The sequence below is a fragment of the Spea bombifrons genome, chromosome 4 (genome assembly GCF_027358695.1).
Source record: "Spea bombifrons isolate aSpeBom1 chromosome 4, aSpeBom1.2.pri, whole genome shotgun sequence".
NCBI lineage: Eukaryota > Metazoa > Chordata > Amphibia > Anura > Pelobatidae > Spea > Spea bombifrons.
The window spans coordinates 10,329,655-10,354,903 of record NC_071090.1 but is presented as its reverse complement, the minus strand read 5'-3'; the positions used below and the strand labels follow the sequence as shown (position 1 = coordinate 10,354,903).

At 37.4% G+C, this 25,249-nt stretch overlaps 4 protein-coding genes across 18 annotated transcripts in view; all 4 read left to right on the top strand.

The window, feature by feature from the left end:
- LOC128492871 (protocadherin gamma-A3-like) overlaps positions 1-25,249 on the top strand; it is a 258,015-nt gene that overhangs the window by 176,903 nt on the left and 55,863 nt on the right. Inside the window, exon 1 of one of the 15 annotated variants that reach the window (XM_053465609.1) lies at positions 13,544-16,421. The exons of the other annotated variants lie outside the window; for them this stretch is intronic. Coding sequence (XP_053321584.1) covers positions 14,004-16,421 — 2,418 coding nt within the window. The 5' untranslated portion in view covers positions 13,544-14,003. Of the gene's footprint in view, positions 1-13,543; positions 16,422-25,249 lie in introns of those variants that run through there. 15 annotated transcript variants of the gene reach the window in all.
- On the top strand, positions 1,221-4,179 carry LOC128492879 (protocadherin gamma-B2-like). The gene has a single exon (XM_053465623.1). It carries the CDS (start codon positions 1,491-1,493, stop codon positions 3,999-4,001), a length of 2,511 nt encoding a protein of 836 aa, XP_053321598.1. The 5' UTR covers positions 1,221-1,490; the 3' UTR covers positions 4,002-4,179.
- On the top strand, positions 7,545-10,590 carry LOC128492874 (protocadherin gamma-B1-like). The gene has a single exon (XM_053465619.1). It carries the CDS (start codon positions 7,866-7,868, stop codon positions 10,326-10,328), a length of 2,463 nt encoding a protein of 820 aa, XP_053321594.1. The 5' UTR covers positions 7,545-7,865; the 3' UTR covers positions 10,329-10,590.
- Positions 19,538-22,646, top strand: LOC128492876 (protocadherin gamma-B5-like). The gene has a single exon (XM_053465621.1). The coding sequence runs from the start codon at positions 20,195-20,197 to the stop codon at positions 22,637-22,639; it is 2,445 nt and encodes an 814-aa protein (XP_053321596.1). The 5' UTR covers positions 19,538-20,194; the 3' UTR covers positions 22,640-22,646.

The following is a 25,249-nucleotide window of genomic DNA, read 5'->3' as shown; positions in this document are numbered from 1 at the left end:
GCATGGTTGTTGGTGCCAGACGGGCTGGTCTGAGTATTTCAGAAACTGTTGATCTACTGGGATTTTCATGCAAAACCATCTCTAGAGTTTACAGAGAATGGTCCAAAAAAGAGAAAGTATCCAGTGAGCAGCAGTTGTTTGGAGAAAAATGCCTTGTTGTTGTCAAAGGAAAATGGGCAGACTGGTTCGCGAAGACAGAAATGCAACAGTAACTCAAATAACCACTTGTTACAACCAAGGTATGCAGAATACCATCTCTGAATGCACAACACGTCAAACCTTGAAGCAAAATTGTGACAATGGAAGACTGGAAGAACGTTATCTGGTCTGATGAGTCTCAAGTCCAACTGCAACATTCAGATGGCAGGATCAGACTTTGGCATAAACAACATGAAAGCATGGATCCATTCTGCCTTGTATCAACGATTCAGGCTGGTGGTGGTGCTGCAATGATGTGGGGGACTTTTTTTGGCACACACTGGGTGCCTTAGTACCAATTGAGTATCGTTTAAATGCGAGTATTGTTGCTGACCATCTTTTTATGACCACTGTGTACCCATCTACTGATGGCTTCTTCCAGTAGGATAATGCACCATGTCACAAAGCTCACATCATCTCAAACTGGTTTCTTGAACATGAGTTTACCGTACTCCAATGGCCTCCACAGTCATCAGATCTCAATCCAATGGAGCACTTTTGGGATGTGGTAGAACGAGAGATTCGGATAATGGATGTGCAGCCCACAAATCTGCAGCAACTGTGTCGATGCCTTTATGTTCATATGGACCAAAATCTCTGAGGAATGTTTCCAGCACCTTATAGAATGTATGCCATGAAGAAAGAAGGCATTTCCAATCGGGAACTTGCACGGTGTACCTAATAAAGTGGCCAGTGAGTGTATATTATTTCAGGGCTGTAGAACACTAGCTCCTAGAAAAAAGGCACATCAGGAGGGAAAAGAGGGACAGAAAACAGACTATCCCTTAAAAAGGGACACATACAAGGAATGCTTTTAGTAATGGGGGATTGAACCAAATAGCTTGTGTTAAATAGTAGTAGATCATATGGAAAAATGGTGGCCTAGAAACATTTTTATAAACCATTGTTCCTACTAAATTTACTATGGATTTCAAGATCACAATAATACTATTCAGTTTTCATGAAAAATACTTTTGTTGACATTTTCAATGCAATGCCTGTGGTGAGACAGATCATACATCAGTGTCCTTATTTTAAAGAAGATATCAAACTTTAAAAACATTTTCAAAATTGTGCAGTTCCACAATTATACCTCTGAGCGCCGCTGTTCACCAATAAGGAGAAAAATATGGAGCTGGAGATCCACTAGTATTTTTCTCATCATCACAAACTGCAGATCTGCGAGAAGGAGTATAGCCATTTTTGAATTCTCTCACAAGCAAAACACTGGATTACAAATAATTCTTCACCTAGGAAAATATTCAATTGGAATTATTTTAATCATTAGTGAAATGAGAAACCAGGATTCACAGAAATGCAAAGGAATCAAATGGCAAGTAATATTTTCCTTCTTATTTTCTTGTCTTTGTCATTCAGTCTCTGGACAGCTTCGTTATTCAATACTTGAAGAAATGAGGAAAGACTCTGTTATAGGAAATATTGCAAACGATCTTGGATTAGATATTAAGCAGCTCTCACTTCGAAGATTTCGTATTGTTTCACGTGTTTCAGAAAAATATTTCTATGTCAATTTAGGAAATGGAAATTTGTATGTTAAAGATAGGATAGATAGAGAGACACTGTGTGGGAGAGAGCCTACCTGCTTCCTAACATTTGATGCAGTGGTTGAAAATCCCTTAAACGTTTATACTATCCACATTGAAATTCAGGATATCAATGATAATGCTCCAAAGTTTTTTCACAATAATGTTGCACTAGAAATTATTGAAACAAGTTCACTAGGAACACATTTAATTTTGCAAAATGCTGATGATCCAGATATTGGTATTAATTCTGTACAGACATACAAACTCAGTGACAATCAGCATTTTATACTAAGTGAAAACACCAGATCTGATGGCAGTAAATATCCAGAACTTGTCTTAGAGAAACCTTTAGATCGTGAAACACAGAATATTCATGAACTCATTTTAACAGCCCTAGATGGAGGAAACCCAATGAAGTCTGGCACTACAGTGATACAAATTGCCATTGCTGATGTGAATGATAATTTCCCAATATTTGCTCAAGATGTATATAAAGTAAGCATAAGTGAAAACGCCCCTATCAACTTTACAGTCCTTCATGTAAAAGCAACTGATCAAGATGAAGGATCCAATGCTCTGATCACATATTCATTTGCAAAAATATCAGAAAATGCCCATTATAACAGCATGTTTCACATTCACCCTACAAATGGAGAAATTACAACAAATGAAAATGTGGACTTTGAAGCAGCAAGAATGTATGAACTTTCAGTAGAAGCAAAGGACAGCGGTGGTCTTGTGGCCCACTCTAAAGTACTAATTGAAATAACAGATGAAAATGACAATTCTCCTGAAATATATGTTACCTCATTATCTACACCTATTCCTGAGGATTCAGCATCTGGCACAGTGATTGCACTAATTGAAGTCCATGATCAAGATTCAGGTGCAAATGGAGAAGTTGACTGTCAAATCATTGACAAAGCACCTTTCCAGTTAATTTCATCATCTAATAGATATTATAGAATTGTTACAACAAGTGCTTTGGACAGGGAGAAAGAATCAAGTTATAACATCTCAATTTTAGCAACTGATAGAGGATCTCCTCCACTCTCCACTAAGAAAACCATCAGGTTGGAAATATCAGATGTTAATGACAACCCACCAGTATTTATGAAATCAACATTTCTTGCCTATGTTCAAGAAAATAATTTACCAGGAGCATCAATTTACAGTATACAAGCTTCAGATATTGACATTGGAATTAATGCTAAAGTTATTTATTCAATTTCCAGTTTGAATACAGAAGATTCCCCAGTATCTTCTTTTCTTTCCATTAATATAGAGACGGGAGTTCTCTATGCTCAGAGGTCATTTGATTATGAGCAGCACAAGGAATTTGTAATCCAAGTAGCAGCAAAAGACTGTGGATCTCCTTCTATGAGTAGCAATGCAACACTGGTTGTCCATATAATGGATCAGAATGATAATGCACCAAAAATACTGTATCCATCACCAGATAATGGTGGTTTAGCTTTTTTTGAGTTGGTCCCTCTTTCCTCAGAACAGGGTTCCTTAATATCTAAGGTGGTTGCAGTAGATGCTGACTCGGGACATAATGCTTGGCTCTCTTATCATTTCACACATGTGTCAGAACCACTTCCCTTCAGCATTAGTCAACAAACAGGTGAGATCAGGATATCACGAGTCTTTCAAGAGAAGGATATATTGAGACATAAGGTAGTGGTTCTGGTGAAGGACAATGGATTCCCCTCTCTGTCTGCAACCGTTACCTTAAGTTTCATTGTTGCAGATAATTTTCAGCAGGCGTCTCCTAAACTCAACAATCAACTCACTGATGAAGATTCACCATCTAATTTGCAAATGTATCTAGTGATTGCCCTAGCACTGATTACCTTTTTGTTCATTTTAAGTGTTATGTTGGTGATCATTTCAAAATGTAAAGAAACAAAATCTTCAACAGCCCTTGGGTCACTCAGTACAAATCTTTATTCTCCAGTTGACCCCAGGATTCTTTCTCAATATAGTAATGGAACTTTGCCTCTGCCGTACGCATACAATGTTTGTGTTGCTTTGGATTCCACTGAAAGTGATTTTACTTTCCTAAAACCAAGCCAAAAGGTACCTGTGGACAACCTTATTGATGCTGATGATTCAGGACTTGCAAATGAAAGTTTAAAAGACAATTTAGATACAAACAATCAGGTGAGTTATTCAAAAACATACAATTCTATTGAGATCATTATTTTCAAAATGACCATTTTATATAAAATGTACCAAGGTTGTCATTTATAGTATTAATGCTAATGCCAAATATTATGTATAAAAGAGAATGTTACCCTCTCTAAGTCTTATGCAGGGTAGTAAGACAAATATCAAGACTAGTATTTTTAGTAATGCTTTAAAAACAAATATCTTATTTTAAAGGCCACTGTGGGACTCTATGTTAATACGTCTAATTTATTTTCATATAAATTTCCTATATAGAATGTTCAGCCAGTATTTTGTGGATTGGGTGGACAAAGTCAATGATGGTCTATAATTGTGAGAAATGATAAACCAAATGGTAACCTCACACATAAATGCCTTTGTCTAAATTTTGTTCAGCATGGTTATTATTACTTTTACTACTTATTCAGAGCAGAAATTGTTTAATCCATAATTGTTAAATGGGCAAGTTATGGAAATCTCATCCCTGCCCATTGTTCCCTTAAATGGGGGTGTTTCCCTACTGTTTCCTACTGATGTCATCAGGAACTCCCACTGATGTCAGGGGACCTCCCACTCACATCACGGGACCGCCCCCTGATGTCAGTGGGCAGTCCTGGCCGCGTCCTGCAAGGGAAGGCTCTGGGTAGCCGGAGCCCAGAAGTTCCCAGGTATGTATATGATGCTGAACTAAAGCAATACTGATTTAGTAAGTATAAAAATATTAATTTGAAACTGAATTTGATTACATTTGATTGATTATATTTTTAATAAGAAAATGAGAAAAAATCAAAAAACTATTGTTTTAAAACAAACATCTCATCTTACCCACCCCACTGTGGATAATGAAAAGGGCTAACACTAATAAGTTTCTTGGAGGGGGTTTACCTGTCCATATATGTATTTTTACGAGATTTCTTACCAATTTAACTAAAAATTATGCAGTGCCAACTCGGGCCTTCATGCATGAGCTCACTGAGGGTAATTCTTTAGAACACATAGTTAAGGTATTGAAAATATTTGACTTTATTGGGCAGTACTAGGTAGCAATGATGTCAGATGTTTTTTTGAGAGTGGTTGGCTTGCAAATGGGGTGTCAAATTCCATTTAAGGCATCAATATTTATGTGATTATTTTACATGCTAAGTCATAAGTGATGTGTTCGTAAGCGTCGTGAGGATATCTTCCACTGGTACCATAGGATCACTGGTAGACAAGTAATTATGGGAGTTTGAGCTAAAGATTTATTAGGTATTACATACTTAATTCATATATAACACATATATAAACTAGCATAGTTTAGCATAGTTAAAACAAAAGAAACGTTACTTTGTCTGTATTGTTGATGAAAATGTTTGAAAATATATTATTGTTGAACCCTTTTATGCATTTGTAGATGTGCATATACATCGGCAAAACTGTGTCAATGCTGACACCTGCCAGAGGGTCTCAGAAAGCCGAGGAGAGACCCCAGAGGGTCTGTCCAGTCCCTGATGGGATCTCTGATTCTTTTGTCTGCTGGCACAAACTAATTGCTGGTTAATCACATGGAGCTGTGCTTGGTCTTCACAGTGTGATCAGTACAAGGGAGATCAGATGGAGAAGAGGAAGAAAACTTTTTTTTTAAAAAAGTGAAATATAAATAAATGTCATAGCGAGCCCAGTAATGTCACCATGGCATCACTGACATCAGTAAGATATGAAAGTCCCCAAATGGGTCTTTATCCAGATTGTGCTAGGAACTTTGCAAATGAAAATAAAAAATAATAATATATATTTACATATGTTGCCTAATATATTTTAGGCCTACAAGTACAAGTAAAATAAAATACAAAAACATTCACTAAATTCACTCAAGGGGTTTGAGGGTAATGAATGTTACTTTCAATATTTTATTTTACTTGTATTTAAAAATACAATATACAATAATATGTAAAGGGTGAATGTGGCCTTTGCTATGAAATTTTACTTAATTTGTCGTTCTTTTAGCATACCTATACCGATATTTCAAATAGTCAAAGAGGTACACTCGTTTTAAGAGATGTAGTTAGAGGCATGACTAGTGGACATGGCATTTCATGAGATGTTTTAGATGACTTATGGAACTATTGATGTTTTTTTTTATAAAGTGTCGTCAAGCAGAATAATGTGTTTTGTTTATGCATTTGAATTGATAAACAGAATTCTGTTGTTTCTATATACACTCACTGGCCACTTTATTAGGTGCACCTGTTCATTTGCTTGTTAACACAAATAGCTGATCAGCCAATCATGCGGCAATGGATTAAGGCATGTAGACCTGGTCAAGACAACTTGCCAAAGTTCAAACCGAGCAACAGAATGGGGAAGAAAGGGGATTTAAGTGACTTTGAATGTGGCATGGTTGTTGGTGCCAAATGGGCTGGTCTGAGTATTTTAGAAACTGCTGATCTACTGGGATTTTCACACACAACCATCTCTAGAGTTTACAGAGAATGGTCCAAAAAAGAGAAAATATCCAGTGAGCAGCAGTTGTGTGGACAAAAATACCTTGTTGATGTCAGAGGTCAGAGGAGAATGGGCAGACTGGTTTGAGATGACAGAAATGCAACAGTAACTCAAATAACCACTTGTTACAACCAAGATATGCAGAATACCATCTCTGAATGCACAACACGTTGAACCTTGAAGCAGATGGGCTACAGCAGCAGAAGACCACACCGGGTGCCACTCCTGTAATCTAGGAACAGGAAGCTGAGGCTACAATTCGCACAGGCTGACCAAAATTGTGACAATGGAAGACTGGAAGAACGTTGCCTGGTCTGATGAGTCTCAAGTCCAACTGCAACATTCAGATGGCAGGGTCAGACTTTGGCATAAACAACATGAAAGCATGGATCCATCCTGCCTTGTATCAATGGTTCAGGCTGGTGGTGGTGCTGCAATGGTGTGGGGGACATTTTTTGGCACACTTTGGGTGCCTTAGTACCAATTGAGTATCGTTTAAATGCGACAGCCAACCTGAGTATTGTTGCTGACCATGTCCATCCCTTTATGACCACTGTGTACCCATCTTCTGATGGCTTCTTCCAGCAGGATAATGCACCATGTCACAAAGCTCACATCATCTCAAACTGGTTTCTTGAACATGAGTTTACTGTACTCCAATGGCCTCCACAGTCATCAGATCTCAATCCTATGGAGCACTTTTGGGATGTGGTAGAACGAGAGATTCGGATAATGGATGTGCAGCCCACAATACTGTAGCAACTGTGTGATGCCTTTATGTTCATGTGGACCAACATCTCTGAGGAATGTTTCCAGCACCTTATAGAAAGTATGCCATGAAGAAAGAAGGCATTTCTAACCGGGAACTTGCACTGGGTACCTAATAAAGTGGCCAGTGAGTGTACATTATTTCTAGGCTCCTAGAAAAGAGGCACATCAGGAGGGGAAAGAGGGACAGAAAACAGATTATCCCTTAAAAGGGACACATGCAAGGGATGTTTTTAGTAATGGGGGATTGAACTAAATAGCTTGTGTTAAATAGTAGTAGATCATATGGACAAATGATGGCCTAGAAACATTTTTATAAACTGTTGTTCCTACTAAATTTACTATGGATTTCAAGATCACGATAATACTATTCAGTTTTCATGAAAAATACTTTTGTTGACATTTTCAATGCAATGCCTGTGGTGAGACAGATCATACATCAGTGTCCTTATTTTAAAGAAGATATCAAACTTTAAAAACATTTTCAAAATTGTGTAGTTCCACAATTATACCTCTGAGCGCCGCTGTTCACCAATAAGGAGAAAAATATGGAGCTGGAGATCCACTCGTATTTTTCTCATCATCACAAACTGCAGATCGGAAAGAAGCAATACATTCCTTTTTGGACTCTCCCACTATTAAACCACTGGATTACAAACATATTTATACCTAGGAAAAATATCACTGAAATTTGGAATGATGAAAGGTGAGATGAGAAACCAGGATTCACAGAAGCACAAAGGAATCATTTGGCAAGTAATGTTTTCCTTCTTATTTTCTTGTCTTTATCATTCAGTCAATGGAGAGCTTCATTATTCAATTCCTGAAGAAATGAGGAAAGACTCTGTTATAGCAAATATTGCAAAAGACATTGGATTAGATATTAATCAGCTCTCATTTAGAAGATTTCGTCTTGTTTCACGTGTTTCAGAAAAATATTTTTCTATCAATTTAAACAATGGAAATTTATATGTTAAAGACAGGATTGATAGAGAAACCCTGTGTGGGAGAGAGGCTACATGTGCCCTAACCTTTGATGCAGTTGTAGAAAATCCTTTTAATGTATATACTGTTAACATTGAAATTCAGGATATAAATGATAATCCTCCAATATTTTTTCATGCCATTGTTGCATTAGAAATTATTGAAACAAGTTCACTAGGAACACATTTTTTTTTACAAAATGCAGAAGATCCAGATATTGGCATTAATTCTGTACAGACATACAAACTCAGTGAAAATCAGTATTTTACATTGAGTGAAAAAACCAGCAGTGATGGCAGCAAATTTCCAGAACTTGTCTTGGAGAAACCATTAGACCGAGAGACACAAAATACTCATGAATTAATTTTAACAGCTCTAGATGGTGGAAACCCAGTTAAATCTGGTACCGCACTAATAAAAATTGTGATTGCCGATGCAAATGATCATTTTCCCATATTTACCCAAGATGTTTATAAAGTAAGCATACGTGAAAATACCCCAATCAATTTTACACTGATTCATGTAACAGCAACTGATAAAGATGAAGGATCTAATGCACATATTACATATGCTTTAACAAAGACATCAGAAAATTCCCTTTATGCAAGTATGTTTAGCATTCATCCTACAAATGGAGAAATTAAAACAAATCAAAAATTGGACTTTGAAGTAGCAAGAAACTATGAAATACCAATACAAGCAAAGGACAGCGGTGGTCTTGTGGCCCAGTCTAAAGTATTAATTGAAGTAACAGATGAAAATGACAACGCTCCTGAAATATCCGTTTCCTCATTATCTGCACTTATTCCTGAAGATTCAGCATCCGGCACAATGATAGCGCTAATTGAGGTCATTGATCAGGATATTGGTGAAAATGGAGAGGTTGACTGCTATATCATTGACAAAATACCATTTACATTAATACCATCTAGTAGATATTATAGAATTGTTACAACAAACACATTGGACAGAGAGAAAATCTCAAGTTATAACATCACAGTTTTGGCAACTGACAGAGGATCTCCTTCACTCTCCACTAACAGAACAATTAGATTGGATATATCAGATGTCAATGACAACCCACCAATATTTATGAAATCAACTTATAATGTCTTTATTTCAGAAAATAATTTACCAGGAGCATCAATTTATAGTATACAAGCTTCAGATATTGACAGTGGAGACAATGCTAAAATTATTTATTCAATTTCCAGTTCAAATACGGAAAACTTTCCAGTGTCATCTTATTTTTCCATTAATATAGAAACTGGAGTGGTCTATGCTCAGCGATCATTTGATTATGAGCAGCACAAGGAATTTATAGTTGAAGTAGCCGCAAAAGACTGTGGATCTCCATCTCTTAGCAGCAATGCAACATTGATCATCCATATTATGGATCAGAATGATAATGCACCAAAAATACTGTATCCATCACCAGATAATGGTGGTTCACCTTTATTTGAGATGGTTCCTTTTTCTTCAGAACAGGGTTCATTAATAACTAAGGTGGTTGCAGTAGATACTGACTCGGGACATAATGCTTGGCTCTCTTATCATTTCATACAAGTGTCAGAACCACTTCCCTTCAGCATTAGTCAACAAACAGGTGAGATCAGGATATCACGGGCCTTTCAAGAGAAGGATATATTGAGGCATAAGGTGGTCGTTCTGGTGAAGGACAATGGATTGCCCTCTCTGTCTGCAACTGTTACCTTAAGTTTCATTGTTGCAGATAATTTTCAGCAGGCGGCTCCCAAACTCAACAATCAACTCACTGATGAAGATTCACCATCTAATTTGCAAATGTATTTAGTGATTGCCCTAGCACTGATTACCTTTTTGTTCATTTTAAGTGTTATGCTAGTGATCATTTCAAAATGTAAAGAATCAAAATCCTCTACAACCTTTGGATCACTCAGTACAAATTTATATTCTTCAGTTGATCCCAGGATGCTTTCCCAGTATAGTAATGGAACTTTGCCTCTGCCGTACTCATACAATGTTTGTGTTGCTTTGGATTCCACTGAAAATGATTTTACTTTCTTAAAACCAAACGAAAAGGTCCCTGTGGATAATCTTATTGATGCTGATGATTCAGGACTCGAAAATGAAAGTTTAAAAGACAGTTTAAACCATCAGGTGAGTAATTCAAAAATATTCAATTGTATATTGTAGATCGTTTTCAAAGTTATTCTAAAATTCTAAAATGATCTTTAATAAAACATCCTGTCAGGTGTGTAGTAATCGGAGCACAGCGCAGAGATGCACCTGATCAGTTAGTAAATGCAAAACCAGACATTGGTGCAACAACAATGGTTTGTTCCACTGAGCAGCAGTAGACACAAATGTAGAAACAGTACCGTACAGCTATCCAGGTTCTGGGATAAGAGAGTATCCGCAAAGTCCATATAATCCAAAAATGAGTATCCAGTTATAAAGTATGAACAAACAAGCACTGATTGAATAGTGCTGGGGGTTTAAATAGTCCGCCAAAACGTGGCTCCTTCCTCCAGACCCTGGAGACCCTGCTCTTCCAATAGGACCCTGTTAGCGGTCACCTGTCCGTCACGGTTTGTCCTCCTTCCTTGGAGCTGTGTAATTGGACCTTAGGACATGAACCCCGCCATCAGTACTGGTACTGGCCCAATGCGGTGCGCGCTGTACTAGGTGCTAGGGATGCGGCCTAGTACGTACGCGACTACGTTGTCCGCGGACAGAGGTGCGGTGCCCGGTTGTGTTCCTGCCGGGTGAAGACAAGGTAGGTTCCTGACCCATATGTTCCAAAATAATGCCAAATATGTTGCATAAAATAAAACTTTAACTTCTAGCAGTTTTGTGCTGGGTAGTCCTGAAACAAAAACCAAGGCTAGATCTTTAATGTGATGTTTCACAATAATGTCAGCTAAAGGGATTTTCCTTTCTCCAACTGTCATTAGATTGATAATCTGACCTATGGAATGATGCTATATAGTTGATCACTGTTTTGAGGAAAGATGCCACACACTTTGTCTCTGACGAAAGGACCAGTAGGTTCATGAACCTTGATTGCATGTATATGATGTTCGGTCATATTGAGTCTGCTGGGAAGCAAATCTAGAAGTAACAAACAGGCAGATCAGCAAGGCATTTTTGTTAATCATGGGATATAGTATTAAAACACAGAGGACTAACTCGCTTTCCGACACTGTGCCAGCAGTCCCAGAATTATAATTTTGCTTGTGTCAGGTGCCTTCCCATAGGCATACCTGGGAGCTCTCTGGGTTTGACCTGGAGATTGCTGGGTGAGCGCTGGTCCTCCAGTTCTCCGGGTCAAGACCCGAATCCTCCAGGTCGCGGGAGTGGAGTCTTGACATGCCCCACTCCCCGCCCATGTTTTCCATAAAATGGCGGTGTTTCCGCGAGAAAATCAGCGAGAACTCCCCCGACGTCAGTGGGACCGCCTACCGACGTCAGCGGGAACTCCCCCGAAGTTAGCGGGAACTCCCTCGATGTCAGCGGGACCGCCCACTGAAGTCAGCTGGGGCACCCATCAATATCAGCGGGACCGCCCGCTGACGTCAGTGTGCAGTCCTGGCCGCGTCCCGCAAGGGAAGGCTCCGGGTAGCCTGAGCCGAGAGGTATGCCCATAGGAAATAAAAGTGTGGCAACTGACACATATAAGAGTACAATATACCGCACGCCATACTGACTGCAATCATAGACATATCTGGGAACATTCAGGCTCCAGCTACCCGGAACCCTCCCTTTTTTCGAGATGCGGGTAGGCGGTCACGCTGACGTTGGTATGACGCAGGTATGGTCATGGGGACTCCCAAAAAACACACACTTTCATTTTTACAGACTGTAATAACTATATATTAGAAAATTTGAGTTTTGTAGTCTGTACTTGCAATAAACAATAAGCTACATGGTCACTTCATTGTTGTGGCCTACCTTTATTTAAATCTAGCGTAACAGGTTTTTTGGGGGGCGTTTAACTACTTTTTCAGATTATTCTGCATGTATCTTGGAAATCAAATGCCTTTACTTTGGACAAGAAAATAATTTGTCATTGCTGCCTTTAAATTTATTTTGGTGTTGATTTTGCTGAACAAAAATTCCTCCTGTGAAGGAACTTTGTATATGATGTTTCTATATGATAATTTAATAAAGCCATATGAGAAGCTTAGTGTGTATCCCAAATACAGCCCACATAGACGTATTATTGTATTAAGAAAACAATATCATCTTACCCATTCCGCTATAGAAAATTGAGGGCCAACCCCAGTGAGCGTCTCCTGAAGTGTCCATTACAGGGATAATGGAAATGTATAGGACATTTCACAGGGAACTCTCACCATTTTACTTTTTTTGTTGTTGGCATAGTTAGTTTGTAAGTAAGGCACCTAGTTATGAGTTATCCTAGAAAGTTAAGGCAGAAAAGCTGTAAAACTTACCTAATGTTTGGAATGAGCACTTTATTCAAGGGTGTGCAGCCTGCAATAATTCCAATATTAACTGCTCTTGAGAATCCCAGTAAAACTTTTTGGACTGTGGACTACAGGGCGGTATAAGTCAGCAATAATGTCAGGTGCCTCAATAAACTAAGACATATTGTGGAAAATAAAGACATATTTGGCTTTTTTGTAAGATATGCCTTGGTTATGGGTTATTGAATGGCTCTTGCGGCTTATTTATGCATTTTCTTGCATAATTTAATTGCTGCAGTGTACTGGTCTCCAGGAGGTTTCCAGGTTATGAGGATAAGCTAAATGCATTGAACAGTCTGCTTTACCAAAGCAACCATCTAAGGGGTCGACCTAAATATTTGTTGGGCATCAAGTGAGAATAATATCAGACACCCATTTAGTCCTTATATCATTAAATATTGGTACTTGTGGAATCATAGTTAATATGCTTTAATGTATTTAAAATATGTTTGACCAAAACATAGCACTTTATTCAAGACTGCACATAGTTAAAAATAGACAGACTAAACTTGCTTAGTTTTATATTGGTGTTTCCTTATTTAATTTTTTGCTTCACATTTTCATTTACTTTTGATATTCAATTTTATTTTATGTAATATTAAAAATATATTACCATAACATAATGCTTGAAAATGTTGTTTGTACTTTTTAACGGGATGTAGTTAGGGGCATGACTAGTGAGAATGGCTTTTTAAAAACGTTAGGAACTATTAATGGCTGTTTATAAATTGTTTTCAAGCAGAAAGTCTATTTAATAGCTATGCACATTTTTGGTTTATTTAAATATTACTGTTAGAAACTTTTATAGTTAGAAACTATAATTTAATAATATATCAAACATTCTGAGCTCCTAGAAAAGAGGGGCAACATTACAGGAATAGTGGGGGATAATGAGTTTTGGGTCCAAAAGAGGGACACTTTTAGAGGTATGCTTTTAGTAGTAGTATTAGTTAATAGTGTGTCAAACAGTAGTAGATCATCATCTGGATTAATAATGGGCCTGGAAACCCATTATTTCTTCTATAACTACCATGGATTTTCAACTGTTTATTTTTTTCATGTAAAATACTACATGGGAAGAAAAATCATAGATTGGTGTGTTTATTTTAATCATAGATTACGCTTAACTGGTGACATACTAGATATGAAACATTTTATTAGTTGTGCAGTTCCACAATTATACCTCTGAGCGCCGCTGTTCACCAATAAGGAGAAGAATATGGAGCTGGAGATCCACTAGTACTTTTCTCAACATCACACACACTGCAGATCTGCGAGAAGGAGTATAGCCATTTTTGAATTCTCTCACAAGCAAAACACTGGATTACAAATAATTCTGCACCTAGGAAAATATTCAATTGGAATTATTTTATTGATTCAAATGAGTGAAATGAGAAACCAGGATTCACAGAAATGCAAAGGAATCATATGGCAAGTAATATTTTCCTTCTTATTTTCTTGTCTTTGTCATTCAGTGTCTGGACAGCTTCGTTATTCAATACTTGAAGAAATGAGGAAAGACTCTGTTATAGGAAATATTGCAAATGATCTTGGATTAGATATTAAGCAGCTCTCACTTAGAAGATTTCGTCTTGTTTCAAGTGTTTCAGAAAAATATTTCTATGTCAATTTAGGAAATGGAAATTTGTATGTTAAAGATAGGATAGATAGAGAGGCACTGTGTGGGAGAGAGCCTACCTGCTTCCTAACATATGATGCAGTGGTTGAAAATCCCTTAAATGTTTATACTATCCACATTGAAATTCAGGATATCAATGATAATGCTCCAAATTTTTTTCACAATATTGTTGCACTAGAAATTATTGAAATAAGTTCACTAGGAACACGCTTAATTTTGCAAACAGCTGAAGATCCAGATATTGGTATTAATTCTGTACAGACATACAAACTCAGTGACAATCAGCATTTTATACTAAGTGAAAAGACCAGATCTGATGGCAGTAAATTTCCAGAACTTGTCTTAGAGAAACCTTTAGATCGTGAAACACAGAATATTCATGAACTCATTTTAACAGCCCTAGATGGAGGAAACCCAATGAAATCTGGCACTGCGGTAATAAAAATTGCCGTTGTTGATGTGAATGATAATTTTCCCATATTTGCTCAAGATGTATATAAAGTAAGCATAAGTGAAAACGCCCCAATCAACTTTACAGTCCTTCATGTTAAAGCAACTGATCAAGATGAAGGATCCAATGCTCTGATCACATATTCATTTGCAAAAACTTTAGAAAATGTCCATTATAAGTTTCACATTCACCCTACAAATGGAGAAATTACAACAAATGAAAAATTGGACTTTGAAGGAGCAAGAATGTATGAAATTTCAGTAGAAGCAAAGGACAGCGGTGGTCTTGTGGCCCAGTCTAAAGTATTGATTGAAATAACAGATGAAAATGACAATGCTCCTGAAATATCCGTTACCTCATTATCTACACCTATTCCTGAGGATTCAGCATCTGGCACTGTGATTGCGCTAATTGAAGTCCGTGATCCAGATTCAGGTATAAATGGAGAGGTTGACTGTCATATCATTGACAAAGCACCTTTCCAGTTAATTTCATCAACTAATAGATATTATAGAATTGTTACAACAAGTGCTTTGGATAGAGAAAAAGAATCAAGTTATAACATCTCAATTTTAGCAACCGACAGAGGATCTCCTCCACTCTCCACTAAGAAAACCATCAGATTGGAAATATCAGATGTTAACGACAACCCACCAATATTTATGAAATCAACATTTCTTGCCTATGTTCAAGAAAATAATTTACCAGGAGCATCAATTTACAGTATACAAGCTTCAGATATTGACATTGGAATTAATGCTAAAGTTATTTATTCAATTTCCAGTTTCAATACAGAAGATTCCCCGGTATCTTCTTTTCTTTCCATTAATATAGAGACTGGAGTAGTCTATGCTCAGAGGTCATTTGATTATGAGCAGCACAAGGAATTTGTAATCCAAGTAGCAGCAAAAGACTGTGGATCTCCATCTATGAGTAGCAATGCAACACTGGTTATCCATATTATGGATCAGAATGATAATGCACCACAAATACTGTATCCATCACCAGATAATGGTGGTTCACCGTTATTTGAGATGGTTCATTTTTCTTCAGAACAGGGTTCATTAATATCTAAGGTGGTTGCAGTAGATGCTGACTCGGGACATAATGCTTGGCTCTCTTATCATTTCATACATGTGTCAGAACCACTTCCCTTCAGCATTAGTCAACAAACAGGTGAGATCAGGATATCACGGGCCTTTCAAGAGAAGGATATCTTGAGACATAAGGTGGTGGTTCTGGTGAAGGACAATGGATTCCCCTCTCTGTCTGCAACCGTTACCTTAAGTTTCATTGTTGCAGATAATTTTCAGCAGGCGGTTCCTAAACTCAATAATCAACTCACTGATGAAGATTCACCATCTAATTTGCAAATGTATCTAGTGATTGCCCTAGCACTGATTACCTTTTTGTTCATTTTAAGTGTTATGCTGGTGATCATTTCAAAATGTAAAGAATCAAAATCCTCTACAACCTTTGGGTCACTCAGTACAAATTTATATTCTTCAGTTGACCCCAGGATGCTTTCCCAGTATAGTAATGGAACTTTGCCTCTGCCGTACTCATACAATGTCTGTGTTGCTTTGGATTCCACTGAAAGTGATTTTACTTTCTTAAAACCAAGTGAAAAGGTCCCTGTGGATAATCTTATTGATGCTGATGATTCAGGACTCGGAAATGAAAGTTTAAAAGACAGTTTAAACCATCAGGTGAGTAATTCAGTAATATACAATTGTATACTGTAGATCGTTATTCTAAAATTCAAAAATTATCTTTGATAAAGCATACCTTCCAAAATAATGCCAAATATCTTGCATAAAAGAAAACTTTATCCTCTGGGTAGTCCTCAGATAAGAACCAAGGCTAGTTTTTTAATGTGATGTTTCACAATAATGTCAGCTAAAGGGATTTTCCTTTCTCTAGTTGTCATTAGATTGATAATCTCACAAATGGCATGATAATATAAACGTGATCAGTTTTTTGGGGAAAGATTACACACACTTTGGTTCTGACGAAAGGACCAGTAGGTTTGTGAACCGTGCAATGCTTTTTTAAATATTTAAGGCTACTTGATTACATAAGATGTTCGGTCATATTTGGTCTGCTGGGAAGCAAATCTATCCTACATTTAGAAGTAACCTACAGGCAGATCAGCAAAGTGTTTTTGAATATCATGGGATACATAGTTTTAAAACACAGAGGGCTTACCTATTCATCATAAATACAAACTCGTATTCAGACACTGTACGTGCAGTCTCCAAATTATACTTTTGCTTGTGTCGGTTGCCTTCACATAGGAAACTAGGGTGTGGCAACTGACACATACAAAAGTGCAATATACCGCACACCATACTGACTGCAATCATAGACATATCTTGGAACATTCAGGCTCCAGCTACCAAATCCAAATCCTCAGGGTCGCGGGAGTAGGGTCTTGACATGCCCCACTCCCCGCCCATGTTTTCCATAAAATGGGGGTGTTTCCTGCTGCCATCAGCGGGAACATCCCCGACGTCAGCGGAACCGGCCACCGTCAGTGAGAACTCCCCCGACGTCAGCGGGACCGCCTACAGACGTCAGCGGGAACTCCCCCGAAGTTAGCGGGAACTCCCTCGATGTCAGCGGGACCGCCCACTGATGCCAGCGGGAGCGCCCATCAACATCAGCGGGACCGCCCACTGATGTCAGTGTGCAGTCCTGGCCGCGTCCCGCAAGGGAAGGCTCCGGGTAGCCTGAGCTGAGAGGTATGCCCATAGGAAATAAAAGTGTGGCAACTGACACATATAAGACACATACAATATACCGCACGCCATACTGACTGCAATTATAGACATATCTGGGAACATTCAGGCTCCAGCTACCCGGAACCCTCCCTTTTCTCAGGATGCGGGTAGGCGGTCATGCTGACATTGGTATGACCCAGGTACGGTCATGGGGACTCCCAAAAAACATTTTCATTTTCACAAACTTTAATAACTATATGTTAGGAAATTTGAGGTTTGAAGTATGTACTTTCAATAAACGATAAGCTACATGGTCACTTCATTCTTGTGGCCTACCTTTATTTGAATCTAGCATAACATGTTTTTGGGGTTTTTTTTAACTACTCTTTCAGATTATTCTGCATGTATCTTGGAAATCAAATGCCTTTACTTTGGATAAGAAAATAATTTGTCATTGCTGCCTTTAACATTATTTCGGTGTTGTTTACCCAATATTTGTCTGTTTTTCATAACCTCTACAAGGTGCAATAGTTGATTTACACATGAAATACGTTTTGTTTTGATTTTGCTGAAAAAAAATTCCTCATGTGAAGGAACTTTGTATATGATGTTTCTATATGACAATTAAAAAAAGCCATATTAATTTATTTCATTTTGAAATACTTTAAAGAAGTACTTTATTAAAACTTAGAAATATATGTAACTATAGATGTTAATAGTTTATTTAGTTTTATCGAATACATTCTAGTCTTTAATATTGAGAAGCTTAGTGGGCATCTCAAATACGGCCCAATTGTGCTTGGCTTCCAGTTTGGTAAAAGCCAAACATAGACGTATTATTGTATTAAGAAAACAATATCATCTTACCCATTCCGCTATAGAAAATTGAGGGCCAACCCCAGTGAGCTTCTCCTGAAGTGTCCATTACAGGGATAATGGAAATGTATAGGAAATTTCACTGGGAACTCCCACCATTTTATTTTTTTGTTGGTGGCATAGTTAGTTTCTAAGTAGGACACCTAGCTATGTGTTGCTAGAAAGTTTAGGCAGAAGAGCTGGAAAACTTACGTAAAGTTTGGAATGAGCACTTTATTCAAAGGTGTGCAGCCGGCAATAATTCTTAACTGCTCCTGAGAATCCCAGTAAAACTTTCTGGACTTTACAGGGCGGTATAAGACAGCAATAATGTCAGGTGCCTCAATGAACTAAGACACATCGTGGAAAATAAAGACATATTTGGCTTTTTTGTAAGATATGCCTTGGTTATGGGTTATTGAATGGCTCTTGGGGCATCCTTATTTATGCATTTTCTTGCATGCTACATTGCGTGTAATGTAATTGCTGCGGTATACTGGTCTCCAGAAGGTTTCCAGGTTATGAGGATAAGCTAAATGCATTGTACAGTCTACTTCACCAAAGCAACCATCTAAGGGGTGGACCTAAATATTCGTTGGGCATCAAGTGAGAATAATATTAAATGAGATGATAGCACCCAAAGCACTGTAAATCACCTTTAAGTAGTCTAATGAGCAAACATAGTCTAATTGAGAAATGTACAAAGCATTTGACTTTTATTATGAACAACTCTTCATTATGTTGCTTCCAATCATTTTGGTTTGGAACTGAGCATCTTAAAAATATATTACATACCTTAGATTTTTCTAAATGTAGAGATCAATGTAATTATACATGTAAATGGCTCATGTGGCCTATCATAAATATTATATATATATATATATATATATATATATATATATATCAGACATCCATTTAGTCCTTATATCATTCAATAGTGGTCCTTGTGAAATCATAGTTAATATGTTTTAATATTTAATATATGTTTGACAAAACATAGCACTTTATTCAAGACTGCAAAAAATAGACTAAACTTGCTTAGTTTTATACTGGTGTTTCCTTATTTATTTTTTTACTTGTGATTCACATTTTCATTTACTTTGGATATTCAATTTTATTTTTTGTAATACAAAAATATATTAACATAAAATAATGTTTGAAAATGTTGTTTGTATTAAATGAGCAATATTTCAAATAATCAAATACTTTTTAAGAGATGTAGTTAGAGGCATGACCAGTGAGCATGGCTTTTTAAAAACGTTGGGAACGAATGATGGCTGTTTATAAAGTGTTTTCAAGCAGAAAGTGTGTTTTATTACCACAATTCCATATCTATGCACCTTTTTGGTTTATTTACAAATAATAAAATAATCTATCAAACATTCTGAGCTCCTAGATAGGAGTGGCAGTGTTGCAGGAATAACAAGGGATAACGAGTTTTGGGTCCAAAAGAGGGACACTTACAAGGTATGCTTGTAGTAATAGTATTAGTTAGTAGTGTGTCAAACAGTAGTAGATCATCGTCTGGATTAATTATGGGCCTGGAAACTCATGGATTTCAACATCAAAATAATACTGTTCATTTTTTCGTGTAAAATACTACATGGGAAGAAAAATCATACATGTGTGTCTTTATTTTAATCATAGATTACACTCAACTGGTGACATGCTAGATATGAAAAAAAAAATTTAGTCATGTAGTTCCACAATTATACCTCTGAGCGCCGCTGTTCACCAATAAGGAGAAGAATATGGAGCTGGAGATCCACTAGTACTTTTCTCAACATCACACACACTGCAGATCTGCAAGAAGGAATATAGCCATTTTTGAATTCTCTCACAAGCAAAACACTGGATTACAAATAATTCTGCACCTAGGAAAATATTCAATTGGAATTATTTTAATGACTACTGAAATGAGAAACCAGGATTCACAGAAATGCAAAGGAATCATATGGCAAGTAATATTTTCCTTCTTATTTTCTTTTCTTTGTCATTCAGTCTCTGGACAGCTTCGATATTCAATACTTGAAGAAATGAGGAAAGACTCTGTTATAGGAAATATTGCAAACGATCTTGGATTAGATATTAAGCAGCTCTCACTTCGAAGATTTCGTATTGTTTCACGTGTTTCAGAGAAATATTTCTATGTTAATTTAGGAAATGGAAATTTGTATATTAAGAATAGGATAGATAGAGAGACACTGTGTGGGAGAGAGCCTACCTGCTTCCTAACATTTGATGCAGTGGTTGAAAATCCCTTAAACGTTTATACTGTACACATTGAAATTCAGGATATCAATGATAATGCTCCAACTTTCTTTCACAATACTGTTGCACTAGAAATTATTGAAACAAGTTCACTAGGAACACATTTAATTTTGCAAACAGCTGAAGATCCAGATATTGGTATTAATTCTGTACAGACATACAAACTCAGTGACAATCAGCATTTTATACTAAGTGAAAAGACCAGATCTGATGGCAGTAAATATCCAGAACTTGTCTTAGAGAAACCTTTAGATCGAGAAACACAGAATATTCATGAACTCATTTTAACAGCCCTAGATGGAGGAAACCCAAAGAAATCTGGCACTGCACTAATAAAAATTGCCATTGCTGATGTGAATGATAATTTCCCTATATTTGCTCAAGATGTATATAAAGTAAGCATAAGCGAAAACACCCCTATCAACTTTACAGTCCTTCACGTAAAAGCAACTGATCAAGATGAAGGATCCAATGCTCTGATCACATATTCATTTGCAAAAACATCAGAAAATGCCCATTATAATAGCATGTTTCACATTCACCCTACAAATGGAGAAATTACAACAAATGAAAATGTGGACTTTGAAGCAGCAAGAATGTATGAAATTTCAGTAGAAGCAAAGGACAGCGGTGGTCTTGTGGCCCAGTCTAAAGTACTAATTGAAATAACAGATGAAAATGACAATGCTCCTGAAATATATGTTACCTCATTATCTACACCTATTCCTGAGGATTCAGCATCTGGCACGGTGATTGCGCTAATTGAAGTCCATGATCAAGATTCAGGTGCAAATGGAGAAGTTGACTGTCAAATCATTGACAAAGCACCTTTCCAGTTAATTTTGTCATCTAATAGATATTTTAGAATTGTTACAACAAGTGCTTTGGACAGAGAGAAAGAATCAAGTTATAACATCTCAATTTTAGCAACCGACAGAGGATCTCCTCCACTCTCCACTAAGAAAACCATCAGATTGGAAATATCAGATGTTAACGACAACCCACCAGTATTTATGAAATCAACATTTCTTGCCTATGTTCAAGAAAATAATTTACCAGGATCATCTATTTATAGTATACAAGCTTCAGATATTGACATTGGAATTAATGCTAAAGTTATTTATTCAATTTCCAGTTTGAATACAGAAGATTCCCCGGTATCTTCTTTTCTTTCCATTAATATAGAGACTGGAGTGGTCTATGCTCAGAGGTCATTTGATTATGAGCAGCACAAGGAATTTGTAATCCAAGTAGCAGCAAAAGACTGTGGATCTCCTTCTATGAGTAGCAATGCAACACTGGTTATCCATATTATGGATCAGAATGATAATGCACCAACAATACTGTATCCATCACCAGATAATGGTGGTTTAGCTTTTTTTGAGTTGGTCCCTTTTTCCTCAGAACAGGGTTCCTTAATATCTAAGGTGGTTGCAGTAGATGCTGACTCGGGACATAATGCTTGGCTCTCTTATCATTTCATACATGTGTCAGAACCACTTCCCTTCAGCATTAGTCAACAAACAGGTGAGATCAGGATATCACGAGTCTTTCAAGAGAAGGATATATTGAGACATAAGGCGGTGGTTCTGGTGAAGGACAATGGATTGCCCTCTCTGTCTGCAACCGTTACCTTAAGTTTTATTGTTGCAGATAATTTTCAGCAGGCGTCTCCTAAACTCAATAATCAACTCACTGAGGAAGATTCACCACCTAATTTGCAAATGTATCTTGTGATTGCCCTAGCTCTGATTTCCTTTTTGTTCATTTTAAGTGTTATGTTGGTGATCATTTCGAAATGTAAAGAAACAAAATTGTCCACAGCCCTTGGGCCACTCAGTACAAATCTTTATTCTCCAGTTGATCCCAGGATTCTTTCTCAATATAGTAATGGGACTTTGCCTCTGCCGTACTCATACAATGTTTGTGTTGCTTTGGATTCCACTGAAAGTGATTTTACTTTCCTAAAACCAAGCCAAAAGGTACCTGTGGACAACCTTATTGATGCTGATGATTCAGGACTTGGAAATGAAAGTTTAAAAGACAATTTAGATACAAACAATCAGGTGAGTTATTAAAAAACATACAATTCTATTGAGATCTAAGTGGTCTAAGTGACCATTTTTAATAAAATGTACCAAGGTTGTCATTTATAGTATTAATGCTAATGCCAAGTATTATGTATAAAAGAGAATGTTAGAGAATGAAGTCTTATGCAGGGTAGTAAGACAAATATCAAGACTAGTATTTTTAGTAATGCTTTAAAAACAAATTTCTTATTTTAAAGGACACTGTGGGACTCTATGTTAATAAAACTAATTTATTTTCATATATATTTCATATATAGGATGTTCAGCCAGTATTTTGTAGACTGGGTGGACAAAGTCAATGATGGTCTATAATTGTGAGAAATGATAAACCAAATGGTAACCTCACACACTAAATTTTGCTCAACATCTTTATTTTTACTTTTACTACTTATTCAGAGCAGGAAATTGTTTAGTCCATAATTGTTAAACGGGCAAGCTATGGAAATCTCATCCCTGCCCATTTTCCCTTTAAATGGGGGTGTTTCCCGCTGCCGTCAGCGGGAACGCCCCCGACGTCAGCAGGAACTCCCGCTGATGTCATTGAGAACCCCCACTGATGTTAGGGGACCTCCCACTGATGTCAGGGGACCTCCCACTGACATCACTGGACCGCCCCCTGACATCAGTGGGCAGTCCTCGCCGCGTCCTGCAAGGGAAGGCTCTGGGTAGCCGGGGCCCAGAAGGTCCCAGGTATGTACTGTATATGATGCTGAACTAAAGCAATACTGATTTGGTAAGTATGAAAATATTAATTTGACGCTGTATTTGATTACATTTGATTGATTATATTTTTAATAAACAAGAAAATTAGAAAAAACAGTATACATAGGCATTCTATTGTTTTAAAACAAACATTTCATCTTACCCACCCCACTGTGGATAATGAAAAGGGCTAACACTAAGGAGTCTCTTGAAGAGGGTTTACCTGTCCATATATGTATTTTTACGAGATTTCTTACCCATTTAACTATAAATTATGCAGTGCCAACTCGGGCCTTCATGCATGAGCTCACTGAGGGTCATTCTTTAGAACACATAGTTAAGATATTGAAAATATTTAACTTTCCAGCAAACTCTTAGTAACTAGACTTCATCTGTAGCACGTGTAAGTGATACTTGAACTTATAGGTCCTTTTTGTCAGGTGCTATTTTGCTTCACCTGTTCACAAGTCAAAAGTGACACACCAGTGTCCACTAAAAGGCTTATGAAAATGTGAAGGGAATTTCAATAAAGGGAATTTTGGGGAGAAAGTGGGGTACCTAGTATTGTGTGCTTAGTATTTTGCCTTTGGTTATGACCAGAAGATCAGAAAAATGTACCTTAAGTTTTGTATGGGTCCTTTGTTCAGTTTTTCTCAGCTGTGCACAGCCTCCTGTAAATCCTGTCTTTGTAAGCTTTTCTTTTCCAGTTGGACTTCATTGGGCAGTACTAGCTAGCAATGATGTCAGGTGTTTTTTTAGGAGTGGTTGGCTTGCAAATGGGGTGTCAACTTCCGTTTACGGCATCAATATTTATGTGATTATTTTGCATACTAAGTCATAAGTGAGGTTTTCGTAAGCGACGTGAGGATATCTTCCACTGGTACCATGGGATCACTGGTAGACCGGTAATTATGAGTTAAAGATTTATTAGGTATTACATACTTAACGCATACAGTGAAGGAAAAAATTATTTGATCCCCTGCTGATTTTGTATGTTTGCCCACCGACAAAGACATGATCAGTCTATAACTTTAATGGTAGACAGAATAATAACAAAAAAATCCAGAATAACGCATTTTAAATAAGTTATACATTGATTTGCATTTTACTCAGTGAAATGTGTTTTTGATCCCCTATCAATTAGCAAGATGTCTGGCTCCCAGGTAACTTTTATACAGGTAACGAGCTGAGATTAGGAGCGCTCTCTTAAAGGGAGTGCTCCTAATCTCAGTTTGTTACCTGTATAAAAGACACCTGTCCACAGAAGCAATCAATCAGATTCCAAACTCTCCCCCATGGCCAAGACCAAAAAGCTGTCCAACGATGTCATGGACAAGATTGTAGACCTATACAAGGCTGGAATGGGCTACAGAACTATCGCCAAGCAGCTTGGTGAGAAGGTGACAACAGTTGGGGCGATTATTCGTAAATAGAAGAAACACAAAATAACTTTCCATCCCCCTCGGTCTGGGGCTCCATGCAAGATCTCACCTTCTGGAGTTTCAATGATCATGAGAACGGTGAAGAATCAACCTACACCAGAGGATCAATGATCTCAAGGCAGCTGGGACCATAGTCACCAAGAAAACAATTGGTAACACACTATACCGTGAAGGACTGAAAACCTGCAGCGCCTGCAAGGTCCTCCTGCTTAAGGAAACACATGTACAGGCCCATCTGAAGTTTGCCAATAGACATCTGAATGATTGAGAGGAAAACTGGGTGAAAGTATTGTGGTCAGATGAAACCAAAATCAAGCTATTTGGCATCAACTCGCCGTGTTTGGAGGAGGAGGAATCTTGTGACCCCAATAACACCATCACCACCATCAAACACAGAGGTGAAAAAATAATGCTTTGGGGGTGTTTTTCTGCTAAGGGGATAGGACAACTTCAC

What these genes read in the sequence shown, in the direction of transcription:
- LOC128492874 (XM_053465619.1), top strand. Translation starts at nt 7,866, where the DNA reads ATGATGAAAGGTGAGATGAGAAACCAGGATTCACAGAAGCACAAAGGA.
- LOC128492876 (XM_053465621.1), top strand. Translation starts at nt 20,195, where the DNA reads ATGACTACTGAAATGAGAAACCAGGATTCACAGAAATGCAAAGGAATC.
- LOC128492879 (XM_053465623.1), top strand. Translation starts at nt 1,491, where the DNA reads ATGAGAAACCAGGATTCACAGAAATGCAAAGGAATCAAATGGCAAGTA.